The 17,069-nt window shown below is 40.2% G+C and overlaps 1 protein-coding gene across 1 annotated transcript in view; it reads left to right on the top strand.

The window, feature by feature from the left end:
- The window catches only part of pvrl2l (PVR cell adhesion molecule related 2 like), a 182,136-nt gene that overhangs the window by 127,708 nt on the left and 37,359 nt on the right, over nt 1-17,069 (top strand). The window contains 2 exon segments of the mRNA XM_054605760.1: nt 3,862-3,974; nt 7,287-7,530. Coding sequence (XP_054461735.1) covers nt 3,862-3,974; nt 7,287-7,530 — 357 coding nt within the window.

Below are 17,069 nucleotides of genomic sequence, written 5' to 3'. Positions count from 1 at the left end.
TCTCTCTACTCTGTGGACTCCTTTCACTCTTCACCACTCTTGCTGGTTTTCAGTCGTCCTTCTTCGTTTCTGTCTTCAGTCTCTCTCTGCTTTAGTCATTCCTTTAGTCAACCTTCTTTCTGACTTTTTCTCTGCGCTGCTCTTTTATTCTGTTGCATTTATCCTTCCCCATGAATTCTTCTTCTTCATGTTCCTCTCCTTTCTCAGGCCTCCTTTCAAACTCTTTTTCAGCATAACGCTTTTTAGCCTTTAACCGCCTCCTTTTTCCTTCTCCGTCATCCGTTGTGACCATTTCCCCCTGCGTCACAGAAGAGCTTTCATTGACCACTATGAATAACCCGAAGCTTTATGAGATTTTATGGCTTTGGTGAAAACGTCTGATGTTTGTGTGCGAGTGCATTTCAGCTTCTTTATGAATAGTGGAATTTGTGTTTTTAATTGGAGGGGGATACATTTGTGAGTTTGTGCATGAGATAAGAAATAGGAAAGTAGAAGAAGAATTTGACGGAAGGGGGAGAAAAATAACGGGGAGAGAGATTAACTTATGGTTTGTTGCTGCTTTGCTTGTTGATTCAGGCCTGTGTGTGTGTGTGTGTGTGTGTGTGTGTGTGTGTGTGTGTGTGTGTGTGTGTGTGTGTGTGTGTGTGTGTGTGTGTGTGTGTGTGTGTGTGTGTGTGTGTGTGTGTGTGTGTGTGTGTGTGTGTGTGTGTGCCTCTGTCTTACAGTGGGAATGGTTGATTGGCTTCACAGCCCATTGTCTCCCTCAGGGAAGAGACTCTGGTTCAATGACTGAATCAGGCTCATATGCACTCACATTACAACATGATTGGCTGATTAATGCATGCACACACTCAGATGTTCAGTAGTCCCGCACACACACAATAATGTTTCCATCTCTTTGGAAGACGTCACATTGACTTACATTCATTTCCTGGAGAACTTTAAAGATGCATAACAATAGATCGGGAGCTTTTCGCTTGCCTCTAAACAGCTTTCAACATGGCGACGCCTGAGCCAGCGGCTAGCATCAACAGCACAAACTACGGGCGATGACGTCGGTCGGGATGGCGTAATAAGCTGTAACCGCCGGTTGGGGGAACCCTTACATGTGCTACCATGTTCTAAAAGCACGCATGGCCAGTCCAGCTATCTGAACAAAGCTACGAGAAGCTTGGGTAACAACAAACACAGAGGGAGAGTGACTTATTCTGTGCTCAGCTAGACATTACCCCACTATATCTTTAACTAGACAATAGTTGTTTGCTGCTATATTAATGCTCTAAATGTCATTTATTGCTCCTTTTAAGCTACACCTAACCTTATCCTAACTCTAAACCAAGTCTTCACCTTAAAATGTTTAGGGGGTCGTGAATTAATTCCCCAAAATGAAGGCGGGTCGCCACAATGTCACTGTGTAAACAGATTTATGTCCCCACAACATGAGTAATAAACACAGAAACACAACACACACACACACACACACACACACACACACACACACACACACACACACACACACACACACACACACACACACACACACACTTACTTACACACACACACTCACATTCTTTGTTAATGTGACTGTGTTTTTCACAGCTGATTCTTAGGCTAAACCCCAGCTGGCCCATTCACCTCCATGCTGTGGCATGTAACATATTGTTCTAATCAATCCCTCACACACTAAGAGGCTTTTTCACTGGAACCACCCGGGGCTAGCTAGCAGTTAGCGAGCGCTTATTCTCCCCCCCTTCCTCCCTCCCTTTTCTTGTGGAGCGAGCGAGAGGCCGGCTTCCCCGCAAGAATTTTATCTTCACAGGCGCAGAGGCTGACTGTGAGAAGCAGAGGGGAGGTTGTGCAGAAAAGACCTTGGTGGGATTTGATCCCGGGTCGGTGGGGGGTTCATGGCAGGGGTCCGGATCACTGCATGAGTGCCAAGCAGAGAGCAGTTTAAAAGAGCAGGGCAGGAAGAGGCAGAGAGCAAAGCGCCATTATACGTTGGAGTTAATAAAGTGAACATCGAGAGGTTTGATGATGAGGCCCATTGTAGCAAAATGAGCTGATTCAAAGGCAGGAACAATCAAAGACTCTTTTAAAAATGTCTGCTGATTGTGCATTCAAGCTGCCAACACATTGAGCCACTGGACTTGGACTAGATTGCATTAACGAAGGATTACAACTTCTCTGCTCTCTCTCTCTCTCTCTCTCTGATGCTTCCTCTTTTAGTTTTTTCTTTCTTACTCTCATCGAGGCATTTTCTCTCCTCCTCCTTCTCATGATGACAAGGATTACAAGTTCATTAAAGTTCATTAATTACAACTAATTTAATACAGCAAGTATGTGTATCTATACATACATACAGAATATATATTGTGCAATTGCTGTGATTTGTCTCACTGGTCGACAGCTGCGTGTTGACACTGATTCAAATAAAAAGACCCGTCACTGAGAGGCATGGACAATTGAAGTCAGCTCCTGGTGGTGCTTTTGATGAACGCAAGACAAAGCTTACATCTAGTTTTAAGTGTCTATCTACACCTTGTGATGTTGTTAGCAGAATGTGTCCTGCTCAGGCGTTTGTGCTGCTCTCAAGATAAAACGTCTGAAGTGCAATGTCTCCTGGGTGTATTTAGAAACGGAGACATGACACCATCAGAAGCGATGTGTTCTTAATGGAACCCTTTCTTCTTAAAGAAGAAGAATAGGAAGAGCCCTTGAAAACACTTTTTTTTTTTTTAAAAAAGCATTTCTTCAGAAGCAAATGGTTCTCGGTAGAACCGCAGAAAAAACCCTTTTGAAACCTTTATTTCTTAGAATGTAGGTTCAAAAGAAGTTTTACAACACATGATTTGGGCTCCCGGCAGCAGCGGACTTCTACACACAGTAGAAGTCTGTTGTTCACAGAATGAGAGATGAATTTTAAGAAAAAGTCATTCCACCTGTCCAATTGAACCTCAGTATTCTGAAACAGCCTGCAGGTTAGCAGGTAGTGCACGGTGTTGAGACAGTGCTTGGCTCGAACCGTCCTCCTTTGATCTCTGTTTAAGTCAGAACAGACTTGTTTTTCGGGGAACCTGTGCTGCCTTGGCAGACCAGTTCCTTCTTTCTCATCACTGTTCTTTATAATAAAGTAAAGAATTACAGGTGCCTTCCATTGACTTCAAACATATTAAAGAAGTAGAAGTAGTCGAGCCGCCGTGGTGTTTCTAAAGCGCACACCCTAGCGATGCCTCGTGGTTGACGAGCTGTATTGTAATGAGGAGGGCCTAGCTGAAATGAGCTGGCTAAGACTCTGCCTGAAGGCTTGTTATCAAAGGCTCATGATTCAAATACTTTCTTTCCTGTTTCTTGAAAGAACTTGTGTCTGTTTTCGATTTCCCTCATGCTTCTCTATAACTTTGTCTTAAATTGTCTTGAACATATCACAGTGTTTGATCTTTCCTTGTGACAAACACAAAGCGACTGTGGGGGAGGGATATCAATCACAGCCGTTCTATTTGTATAGCACAAGATTCATAATGAAATATTAATACTGCGTTTTTGGAGGAGGTTATGTTTGTTTGTCTGTAAGCAGGATCACAGAAAAACTACCGGCCTGATGTCAATGAAACAGGGTCCAAGAAAGAACCTATTTCATTTTGGACGAACAAATATTTTTTTAAACTTTTGTTACAATTGCCATATATGGCATTTGGGCTTGGCTTAGGTATTTTAATTACCAGTGGTAGACTCCCTCTGAGTCTCTGTTTGTTCCTCTTTTAGTTCCGACACAAACAAACCTGTTTTTATTATTCAAACAATATTGTTTTTGTGGATAATGCATAATCTCCCTCTTTTTCTCCTCTTTTCGCCGGCCTCCAGGTATCTTGGCTCAGAAAGTGCGAGTCGAGGAGGAGCTGGAGGCTTATCCCACAGAGTCCGTTGATCTCCGCTGCGAATTCATCGATGGAGGAGGCCGAACCAAACTCACACAGGTAGGAAGATGGAGTGTAACATTGTGCTTTTTAGTAACTTTTTGGAACTACTGAAGCTCGGAAGGTCAAAGTACCATTGATAATGTAGTTGGGGAAAGGAACACAAAACAATAACTCCAAATCCGTTAACTGCAATTCATGAGGTAGTCAAGAATGGGAAATTACTCTTTCGCCTCCCAAAAAAGTGCAACTGCATTTTCTCGCCATCTTACTTATAGCTGGCGGATTTTGGAGGTCTAGATAGATGCATTAGCTGAGAAAGGGAAACACATGTGACTCTGACAGTGACTATGTGTATGACTAAAGAGTTATACATTTCATTCATGCTCCTAAATTGCTTGTGGAATTCTTTAAAAATGATTAGTGTTAGATTTGTTTCTGTTGTTTTCAGTATGTATTTTTGTTTCTGGATATTTATTGTTTCTGTTTACTATTTTTTGTAATTTTACTTTGGTGAACTAACTGTCAACCCTGATGATCATGCCTTGGAAGGAGGGAGGGGCTTAACCTCATGTCTATTCAAGCACTCAGACTTCTGTATTGTTGAAACAGACTCATAAATAAAGTTGGGAAAAAAATGATGGAAGCCAAACCACCCGGATCACTACTGTATGTCTACTCACCGCACAGGGATGAGATTGATATCAAACTTCTTATCAAACCTGATCTGTTATGTTGTTACAAATTTCAGCATTACCTCTGCAACATGCAATGAAAATCCTCCTAAAAGTATGTATAGACATTTTTTTTCTCTTGTCACTGCCAGAGTTGACTCGATTTCACATGCAGACCATTTCGTTTAAACTCCCGACTATTTTGGAAGTCAATTTATTTTATCGTACACCCGGATGACAACTTCTCTGACACCACCTTGACTCTTCTGATGCCCCATCATACACCAAGCAAAGCAAAGCGCTACGAGCTGTCTGCTACTTCAATTTGATCCTGGTATGATCTCTACCCCTCTGAGTTGGGGATGGAATCAATAAGCAATTTGTTCACACACAAAAACTGAAATTGCAGACGGGCTAAATTGCCCAATATATTTTCTGTATAAACCACAGCTAACGGGAGAGTCTAGTAATTCACACTGACATCCTGGTTACAACCTGTTTTCCTCTTCGCACCCTTCACCCATCCCTGCTCTGTCCCTGGCGTTCCTCCAGACGTCATAGGTGTAATAGAGGTTTGCTAAATGTGTATTGATGAACTTTATTGCCCATCCTTCCCAGTCCACCACTAGCCAGTCATTTGTATTTACTGTAACACTGTCACTTTGAGAACCGAGCAGAAAAGAAAATCTATTTTGTACAACATCATGCTATTCTCCCTCGCAGTAGTCTCATAACAGCCATAGCAGATATCAGTATCTTTCACATATCAGAAATCATAAGAAGAAAAGCCTGTAAGATTTGTCAAATATGTTTCTTTAAAATTGTAACATGATCCTCGTTTGCAAGTCTAAAGAGACCTTTAATTTCATCTTGCAATAGATTCTTGGCTCCTTACTCTGACAGCTTTAATTGAGTTTGACATTTTGCTACTATAAGTGAAATTATTTTTTCATGTTTCAAGGAAGATAGAGCAGCACATATTTCAGTACTTGTTCAAAGAAATGTCAGAAACTATGGTATGTGTATCCAACTATAAAGCAAGGGATATCTGTCTGCCTGTGCGTCCTTCGCATATCTTGATAATCGCTCATCCGATCTGGATGGGTGTATTGATGGGATTCCCGTGGAGTGCTTTTTGTGGAATTTGGTGCAATTAGGACATGTGCCATGCTCAATATAAATAAGCTTTGAAGTAACAGCACTCTGTGAAACAGCTGGGGCTGGGCTTCAGACCTTTTCGAACTGACTGACAAATACGTCTATTTTGATATTGACTGTGTATTTCGCCAATGTTTCTGAACGCTGCTAACCCTGACCTGGGTGTGTTTTTCAGGGGCAAAGTTAGTGATTTGAGGGCTCCAGGCAAACACCATCTTGCTTTACTTTTCTCCCACTGGGAATGTTGGTATTGGTAGAAGAAGAACTCAAAACTTTTTAAGTTAAACTATTAACTATTAATAGTAAAGCTATTATGAGCTAGAATAGTAACATTATTCCTTAACTTTCATGTCTTAACATCAAAATAAATCTAAATATGGGGCCATTTGGGATGCCTTATGGTAATTCCAAACCTAAGTCTGCCACTGGTGTTTTTTTTCCCTGAACCAGAGTGTATTTCACAAGTGTTTCTGACCTCTAAGTGGCTGTGTCATGGGTGTATGATGCAACTATATCATGGCAGGTGTATATATATATATATATATATATATATATATATATATATGAACAGCGGGAAAAATAAGTATTGAACAGAAATGCTAGAATGGCCCAGCCAATCACCTGACTTGAATCCAATAGAAAATCTATGGAAAGAACTAAAGATCAGAGTTCATAGAAGAGGCCCACGGAACCTTCACAATTTGAAGACTGTTTGTGTTGAACAATGGGCCAAAATCACACCTGAGCAATGCATGCGACTAGTTTCTCCATACAGGAAGTGTCTTTGTACCAAGTATTAAATAAATTTCAGTAAGCGTGTTCAATACTTTTTCCCTGTGTCATTCCATTTTATTACACATAACTTAATTTCTGAACTTATTTTTTCCATTTTTACTTGGGTTGTTACCGACATCTGGTGAAAATTTCATGTCAATAGCACCTTTAGAAATATATTTACTGAGAAAAATGGTGACGTGTTCAATACTTATTTTACCCGCTGTGTATATATATAAATATTTGACTTTAAAACTCTTAGCGGTCAATTGCTGCAATTTGAGCAAATAATCCTTCTCAGTCATAACAGAATCATATCTGAACACACATTCATGATACACATTTTTAGATTCAGTGGGACTCGCACCTTCTGGGGGTATCATTATCTCTGACCTGCATTGCGAATAAACATCCATAAATCAGCTTTGAAATCATAGGAAAGACACACTGCAGTATTTGCCTAAAATTCATCATTTTTTTTTGGTGTCAGTATGAAAGTAATCCAGTGGTAGTTATCTGTACATGCATAGGTACGCTACAAACAAGAAATACCTGTATTTAATTCGACATACTTTTAATGGTGCCAGTTTGCCAAAATGAAAACAAATAGGCTGAAACAAAGAGCTCCTTGGTGTTCATTAATCCTATAAGTCTGGCTTTAAATTAAAATTTACGCACCTGAATCTTTGTAAGAGAAACTGAACTTTAGAAAACACGCTTGTACAAACATTAACCACTGTTTTTTCACAAACTCTTTTCTTACCAGGTGTCTTGGATATGGGAGCCTGTTGATGGTCAAAGGGACAACATTGCTGTGTACCACCCCATCTACGGACAGAGTTTCCCCAACCCATCCTTCAAGGACCGAGTTATCTTCCTCCACAACAATCTGGAGAGCCCGTCCATTAGGATCTCTAACCTAAAAATGTCCGACGCCGGCCGGTACACCTGCGAGTACGCCACCTACCCTTCTGGAAACGAACAGGGGACGACCAGCCTCGTCATGCTCGGTGAGTAGAGGGGTTACATTTCTATGTAACACTCCATAAACCTTGTTCCTTCTACAGAAACGACAAGCTACTGTATATTTCAGATGAAGCTGTTTTTATCTAACAGGGACCATAAAGGGCGGGAGCCCAGAAAGGTCGACAACATTTCCACTGTCCTGGATAAAAAAGAGCTGTGTTCCGAACAGGCTCTCCAAAGCTGTTCTGCTATGTGGGCCTTGAAAAACTCCTCCCCAGCCATCTGCTTATCACTGCTTTCTACAAAAGAGCTCCCATCGGACCCAAACTCTTACAAGAGGCAATTTAAAGTGTTTGACGAGTATTCTCAGGGTGCGTCCTGGTTAAATGCGGAATGAAAAACAAAGAAGATGGGTGACAAAGAGAGATACAGACATGGAACTAAATGTAAAGTATGCGCAATAAGGTTGAGCTAACATGTTGTTGGACTTATTTTACTCTCCATGTTGATGGACTTTGTTTTAATAAATTCATTTTATTATTATTATTTCATCGGAGGAAATACCTGAACCCAGGTTAAACTTTGAAAGTCAAACTTTAATGAAAAGGCCTTTTTAAACCTTTTAAATCAAATCCTTGGTCATATTGTGAACCTATTTAAATATAAAGTAACTGCACACTGTTAACTGTAAGTCCATCAAATGTCGTATCTATTTTCCACACTGCTGTAGCTGTCAAAGCTGCGTCATGGCTTTTGTCATAAGAAAGTGGGCATGGTTTAATCTATTTTCAAAATGATGCAGTCGGGGGGGAAGTTACACTAATATATGCAAACAAAAAATCTGATTTTTTTCCTTATTTTTTTTATCAACATCCAATAATTTCTTCCTGTAAAACAAAATATGACGTGTGCTTACATAAGCTAGTACTGGCCATAGACTGTATATAAGAAGTGGACGTTGTCGTTATGAAGCCTTGAGTCCGGCAATTCCACAGTCGCCATCTTGGAATACGGCCGTCACTATGTTGTTGTTTTTTCTCAACCAATGTATGGAAGTTACCATATTTGGAATTTGGAGGAATGACGTAATGATGACAGATATGGCTCTGGTAGCAGCAGAAACCTGTCAATCCCAGTAAGCCCGCCCTGAAGCATACCCTGCGTTGTACATCATGTTATCATGGTGAAAGGTTCTGCTTGAAAGTAGCTGAATAGATGTTGGCCTTTGCTGCAATAACTTTCCATATCATTGTCACATTTTGTACATCAGTGCAGCACCGGGATCAACCTCTGATGTGACCTTCTTGACATATTGGAGACGTTTTGGTTTAATTAGAGTTAGATCTGTTTTGGCCAAATGCCTGATTTAATTACCTTTAGGACCGTTATTGTGATAATCAGATGAAGGCTATTAACATAATCTTGCCAGGAGGACGGGAGGGAGAGACATGAGGAAAGATCCTTTCATTTTGTATTGCTACAGCTCCGCTAATTGAAGGTTTATGTCCCGGAGGAAGAGATGTTGTTTCTCGTTCCTGCCACTTTTTGATTGAATCCAATAAGTAGACTATCAATAAGTACACAGACCATACAGCTCCGATAAGTGTCACAGTAAACACACAGATGGCTAACGTGAACTATAGGCCGACGCCACACGTGGAGATTATGAGATAACAGTGTTATTCTACAGTTTGGTTAAATTCTGTGTATTCTTGTTCTGCTGTTAGTTAGTAGTTGGTTTTCTTGTTTTATAATGGATGAAAGTAAATTTAGATTGTATGGACCCAGTAGTAAAGGTGAATTTTTTACCCCTGTTTCTTTAAATATTGTGGCCAGGTATAACACATTGCACCTTTAAGGTACTTTGAAGCATATAGTCCAAAATGGCACTCCTGCTCTGAATCATAATGCAGTCAAATCTGAATTCACAGAAATGTTATACATATTTTTACAACCAGTCTGACTTATCCTTCCTGGGGATCATTATGTTCTAATCCGCTTTGAAATCCTCCGAAGAAGCTACTATTATAGATTCAATTCAATTCAATTCAGTTTATTTTGTATAGCCCAGAATCACAAATTACAAATTTGCCTCAGAGGGCTTTACAATCTGTGCACATGCGACATCCTCTGTCCTTCCCTCACATCGGCACAGGAAAAACTCCCCTAAAAAACCCCTTTAACAGGGAGAAAAAAGGAAGAAACCTATGGGAGAACGACAGAGGAGGGATCCTTCTCCCAGGATGGACAGAATGCAATAGATGTCATGTGTACAGATCCGGAGTATAACTCCAAAATTTGCCAGCTGAACTTGTTATCACATTATTAAGTTTTCTTAAGCAAGATTGTAAGTATGTTAGTTGTCTGTACATGGGTACACTGCAGAAAGGAACAGCAAATAGTTCCAATTTGCCCAAATGTCAAACACATAACCGCTACATGTAAGTCACTGACTCCATGCAACATTATACTTCCCTTTTACATTTCCCAAAGCCCCGAAATTAATGGAACTGTAGTTCCATAACCTGATGATCATAATAAGGCCCCAAGTAAGACAAAGAATATTAATAAGAGTGCTCAAAATCCATTCATATCATGATTAGTAAACATTGTAAACATGAGTTTATGGTCTCAATCTCTAGTTTCAAGTGTTCTTCAATACAGCATGATGTTCATTTAGTAAATGATGGTCCACTTAGAGTCAAATAGACCATAAAGCAGGTTATTATTTAGGGGCGTGGCTACCTTGTGATTGACAGGACTCTTCCATAGCGGTATACGGCGTCTCTGTGTCACTCCTCTGCAGTCCAAACATGGTAATTTACATTCACTGGTTCAAAAAACATGCCGAACTCTGGACTTGGGTAACCAATGGATGAAGTCACAACGACTACGTCCACTTCTTATACACAGTTTAAGGTGGAAATACAGAGAAAGATCCAAACTATTTTGATTTTGCGGCAGTTGTCTTGATTTTCTCTTACTGGGGGGGCCTACAGTGTCAGAATTTTGAGAACTCTCTCTTACACTCTAATTAAATAATAAGTTGGAATATATGTAAGATACTCTACCTACCTGTTTGTATTTTTCACCGTTTCTTTCCCACTTATCAACAGACCAAACCGCTGCAAACATTTAGCGAACAAGCCCAGAAATGTGAAGAACTGCTTATAAAACTCAGTGTTATGATTTATAATAAAAAAAGCGAGTCGTTTAGTTGCTGTTAGCATGGGACACATCCTGTTTGTAATCGGAGACAGCTGGTGTTATTCATCCACCCACATGTCCTCCCATTTGCACCCGCTTACAAAGGACTGATGCCTGGTGTCTCTCTCTTGTCTCTCGCAGTTTACAGCACTGGAGAGACTTCATGCTTGAGCGTGACTAACGACAGTTCCCTGGATTGTTATATGGGAGTGCTGTGCTTACAGTATATGGCCCGTAGCGTCAGTGGTTGTACGATAAAGAGCTTGTACACTCAAAGCTCCCATTATAGTGGAAAGCTGATGGGAGGATCCAATATGATGCACTCTGAACTGAAACGGTACATTTACTGAACTCATATTCGTGCAGTTTCATGCAATCCTCCTGGTGCTTTTTCCTTTTTTTTTTATTATAGGAGTTTTGTTTGTCAGGGTGAAATGTTGAAGCCCCTTTTTCTTGCACAAATTGGATGCAATCTCATAACAATTAATTTATTCAGTCGCTGCTGTACAATCAAAGGAAGAATTAAAAGAAAGATGGATTTCTGAAAGCTGTGTTCATGTGTTGCCGCCTCAAATTTGGGTCAGGGGATTCCTCAATCCGCTACACTAAAATAGTTCTCAAAGAGTCACTGTGGAGACACAATAGGAGGCGATAATTAAAATATATTCATTACAGTACCCCCAGTGATTGCAGCCAGTATGGTTCATGAAAAGGAATGTTTCACAATTCCTTTTATGTCTCCCCCTCGGACTGGTGCCAGGGACGTTTTCCCCCTGTAGTTTTTACCTTCACAAACGATACCAGAGAACAGAGCACGCAGGGGATGCAGAACTTGGCTGTCTTGGAGAGAGAGAGAGCACACAGCGAGATATTCTGGCGGGCTCGCATACGGTTTGTGGGCTAAGCCGCCTAAACTGTCGCTGCTGGCACAAAGCAGAGGTAGACAGGAAATACCTGCCGGAGCGCTCACCGAATCTGCTTTTGTCCGGGGCTCCAGCAGTGCCAAGCTCTCTGAGACGGATTCCGGTCTACGTAAATGCACTCGGTGAACTTAAAGTCTCAAAGTCACTGGAAGACAGTCACATTTTACCTTATTGGATATGGAATCCATACGAGCAAATCACATTAGATCCTTATCAAATCCACAACCGCTGGCAGCCAATCATATTACATTTTTATTGGATATAGAAGCACCGGCACCCCCGGTCATATCACAACTTATTTAAGTGTGAATACATAATGCTGACAGCCAATCGTATTATAACTTATTGGATACAGCACCACCGCAAGCCAATCTTATTACCACTGATTGGGGTGTGAATAAAGAACCACTCACTTGGCAGTGAGTGATATAATATGGTCCTGGATGGGGACCATACAAAATGGATGGTAGCCAATTATACTGCATCTTATTAGATATGGTGTAGCCAGCAGGATGGAAATACAATTGTAGGTGAGGGAGAGTCTAGTAGATCGGTAGCACGTTGGGAGTGTTTTTATGCCCTCGGGTGAAAAATGGCCGTCATAGTTTTGGATCTAAAGAGGGGGGGACTGTGAGAGTCCAGAGGTCAAAGGACTGGACTGCAGACTGGAGGGTCACTGGCTGGAGTCAAAGGATCAAACGCAGTGAATAAGTGTCAGATTGGCGGGAAGCTTCAGCAAACATTCCCCCAGCCAGAAATAACTTAATTGTGGATCTGCATCTAATGGGTGGAGCTATACTTTTCTGGCAATGTAACATCAGTGACACCCAATGAAACAGACACCAAATTGAAATGCAGTTCAGATGCTAATTGTGTCTTTTTCCCAAGCCTGTATAATGCTCATTCTAGAACAATGACAATCTTGTGTCACTTCTTAAAGTGGCAATTTCGAAGTTTTCATTTAAATAAATGTCAAATAAGAAAGAAACAAATGAGACTGAGTTTATGGCCCCAACAATACATTTTTTTGCAATATATATATATTTGCACTACATTATTTTGAATCTATGGCGACTTTCTGATGAAAAAATGATGTATGCATTATCCTTTTTTTTAATGCTTATTACATTTATTGTGAAAACATGAAGGTCATGTATCAAAATCTAGACTCCAGCCTGCTAAAGTATAAACACAATTCTATTGTTTCAACAGAAATTCTTAATCCACCAGGACAGAAATATTAAGGGGTCGCCACTTTAAGTTTACAGTTCATATGTATTTATTATGAACATCAGGGATGTTTTTTTGCAAAATGAAAGGACAGTGGCCAGCTAATAAACAAACATTAATAAAATGCATCAGATAAAACAAATAAACAGTAAAAGACTTGCTTTGAATTTTTTTATTTTCAAATGTACTGAATTATATATCAAATATATTATTGCATTAAATAGCTGCAACTGCATTTTAGTTTCACATTCTTTGGTCACATTAAAAATAAATGAGTTTATAAAATATTAAACATAACTTGATTCTCTTCCATCATGCAATCATTTGATTGACATAACCTGCACCTACCAGGCACAGAATGAATAGCATGTTTACACTCTTTTAGTGTGAAGTACGCAAATACATATTTAAGGTATTTTGAGGTTTAGCCTGGACCTTTGCTGTGGGGTTCCATGGATCCTCCTCTGGTACTTTTTTTTTTATAAGAAATGAAAGATAACACTCATAACTATGTTTTCAATAGTGTATAATCACCTGAAACTAGGAAACTTTGTTTTAATTTGCTTAGAATGAGTCCTTCATATCTACGTAGGGAACATATCCTCTTCTCAGAGTCCCCCATGTTGCATCTGTGTCTACAGTAGGAAAGTGGTACCGCCCATCTGACCTCCGATTCTCCTAAAGTAGCATTATTATGGTATGGATGGCCTCTGAGGCCAACAGCATTGCCACGGTTTCGCGTTCACGTTACCGTAGTCTTAAAAACGTGAGTGGAGGTTTGGTTAGTTGATTGCCATGTGCAACTACACCGCTCCACGTCATCACATCCTACACACTGTGCCTTTACAAAAAAACAAACTAGTACAAAAACAAATTCTGTTGATAAAATTGTGAATAGATTTATTCATTGTGAATTTGAAAATGGTTGCTGGGTCAAATAAGTAGAGTATCACTGATGTGCATGAACCGCCATTATATTTACAACATATATTATGTATACTTAAAAAATGCCAAAATTCATAGTAAATTAGCAGGTTTTGGAGTACAGGGTTGATAGATGTTGATATATAGCCCACAATGCACAATGTTGTAGAGGTAGTCCTGCCAAGGAAAAGTGTGACATTTTACATAGTATATACCAGTGTATATTCCATATACTGCAAGTTCTTCGAGAGTCTGTTGCACAAAAGCATTTTGCAAGCTCTTCCTACATTTAGACACACACAGATCATCAATGGTAGCAACGGCATGTTTAAAAAATGATTTGCTGCTCTTATAGGGCTTTTGCATGCTCATGCAAGGGTCATTAGTATGGCCTTTGCTTTGATTCGTTTAGTGCCAAAATGATTGCGAGAGGAAATTATCTCATGCTGCAAATTGAAGCTTGCATGTGGAATATTTGGTGAAATGGAGGCCTGATAGCCAAATTAAAGCAACCTTTAGCTGTCTTGATAACCTTTTTAGCAAGCTTAGTCTTTCAGCATCTATGATGCCATGATATTAATGTACGTGAAAGTACTAGTAGGACTTAAAACCTCAGTCTTAGCTGATCCATTGAATCCAGCTACTGAACATAGATATGAGCTTTCCTCCTCCTCAACATCTGCTTTCCAGGCGTTCCCTACTAATGCATTATGACCCTAATAGCTCCAATAAGCTGCAAACAGCAGTAAGAATGTGTTTTTTTTAGCCTCCCAGTCAGCTCCCAGGTGAAAATATCTGTAATTGTTTGAAACTGGCTCTGGCTCTGAAAAAGCAAACCTTCAGATGAACTAAGGTTAAAAAGAAATTACAGGACAGTGCTCCATGCATTTCAGGTTCAGAGTCCTGATAACAAACCAGAGCCGGTATTTGTTCAGTATATTTCTATCGGTGCTTTTACAGAAAAATATCTTAATTAAATAAAATCTATTGACTCCCCGGACCTTCAAGGCTTCTGAGAGATAACCCAAACAAAACAAGTGTAGAGCCAATCACTGAGGAGTGTCAGTCAGCAGAGTACAATAACAGATGTTGCTATGTCGCTATGTAACAACCTTGGTTGAATTGAAACAGCATCCATCCATTCTTTATATTGTTGAGTTGTTGATAACAGAGGAGCAAAAAAAAAAAAATTTGCCCTCAAGTGGGAGCACCGAATGAGTCAAAATGCAGTTAAATGTGGCAGCACAAAGGGGCTTGAAAGGCAAGGCCTCAAGGTGCTTTTTGTATCTGCGTACAGAGGCAAGTCTGAGCCGGGTTTAGGAGTCAAAATGATGTGCTCTCAGCTCTTTGTTTTTTGCATAACAAAAGTGACATTGTAAATTATCATGTCTTTTTTTTTTTCTTACATTTTAGGCACTTAGCTAATGCTCTCAAGCTTAGATTGGCTAAATTACCCTAAAGCTTAAATTAATGCATTTTGTCAACATTTCTAGCAGCCAATAATGAGTTGTCAAAACAACACAGGCAGCAGAATAATTGCAGTATAAACTATCCCTGCATTACTTGAATATTCAGTTGAGGAGGCATAGAGAGCCAAACAGATGTTTTCTTTTTTTTTTTTTTTCTTCCCAACAATGTCTGGATATATTCAGCAGTAGCGTGTCAAGCTGAGAGGAGATGTTTACAAACCTGGGCAGCTGGTGAGACATGAATTTCAAAAATTTAACAAGAACCAGGAGCCTTTATTGATTTTTGGCTAATGTATGCAGCAAAGTAGGAAAATACACACAAAAAAATACATCACTTGGCTGCCTTCATCAGGATACAGCAGTGAATAAATCCATGTTTAGGGAGGGAGGGAAGGAGGAAACACTGTGCCAGGGCTGTTGAATCCAAATATGTCCGCTCTGCAGGCCCAGTCTCAGTGTTACTCGACACTGTGCAGTGATTCTGCTTCATGCTAAAAACCTAGATGATCACTGGTTGCATATTGTAGTTGATTCAAGTTATATTGAGGATTTTCTTTGTTTCCATTTTGTATTTTGCATCTCTAAAGGTTAAATCCTCAGAGAGTGATCAGGTTTACTTTCTGTTTCTTTTCTTTACTGTCTGGGGAAGCTTGTTTGGCCCAAATTCAAAACATAGGGATATGTGTTGATGGATGGCATTGACATACAGGGATGGTCTACGAAAATATCAGTAAAAAGCAAGTCAAAGATCACTCAGTTTTGTTATTTGATCAACCAAATAACAAGACTAACAGCTATGTTAGAATTCCATGGCAACCCATCCACTAGTTTAATCTGGACCAGCCTGTGTTGGTCCAACCCAATGACATTTCCATCCATGGAGCCAGGCTGCTAGAAAGTGAAGTTCAAATAGACTTCATCAGCCTCTGAACAGATAGTACAGATTGCTTCAAACGTTTTTAAACTTGCAGCACAACCCAGATAGTGGATGATTCTGGGTCAACTGTAGTTGAGTAAAGGAAGTTAATGGGTCAACTAGGGCATGATAAAGGGGTCCAAAAAAGGCGCCTCTCTAACCAGCCACATGTATGTGGAGCACTTGCATACTGGGCCAAGCACAACAAACCACTTGTTATCTGGTTTTAGAAGCCGGGTGTTCAATAGGCTACAGTGTGGCTGGGGTCTGGCCCAGTTCTGTACACTCAATGTTAATTTGGTGTCCCTGCAGCCAGATCGCAATGGCTTCGTCACTGTAATTGCCTTGCAGAATTTTGGCCAAATGTAAGTAATAATGTGGGTCAGTACTGGGCTTCACTTATTAGCTTCCTGGGTGTCTGGATGGTTCCAACACAAACTCTGTGACTATGACAGATGTCAGCTGTCCTCTGTGAATGCCACCTTAATTCAACAACAGCCGGCTTCACACTCAGTTACAAATCTTGACGCTTGGCAAATATGCCCGACTTGTTTATGATTCAAACTGGCAATCTTCCAGTCACGGGCCTTGATCTGCAGCTGCTTGCCAAGATGAAAAGAAAGAAAGTCTTAGAGAAGTGTTGGATTCAAGTTAGGGCAGGCATCTGCCTCGTTGAAGGGTCCCGAGCATCCCTACTAGCTACTGGGACAGTGGTTAAGAGCAAATGTCTCGCTGAAGGAAGGCAAGCAAATGTGAGTGGGAGTGTAGAAAAGTTTATAAATGCAAAGCTCCTATTGTAAAAAAATGAAATAAATCAATCCTTTGCTAAACACTCAGCAAAATGTAAATTGAATACTTAAATGGAAAGCATGTGGTGAATATGACTTCTACAGAAATGTGTTCACGTTTAAGTT

This window comes from Anoplopoma fimbria, chromosome 10 (genome assembly GCF_027596085.1).
Source record: "Anoplopoma fimbria isolate UVic2021 breed Golden Eagle Sablefish chromosome 10, Afim_UVic_2022, whole genome shotgun sequence".
Taxonomy (NCBI): domain Eukaryota; kingdom Metazoa; phylum Chordata; class Actinopteri; order Perciformes; family Anoplopomatidae; genus Anoplopoma; species Anoplopoma fimbria.
This window is presented reverse-complemented; position numbering and strand designations above follow the sequence as displayed.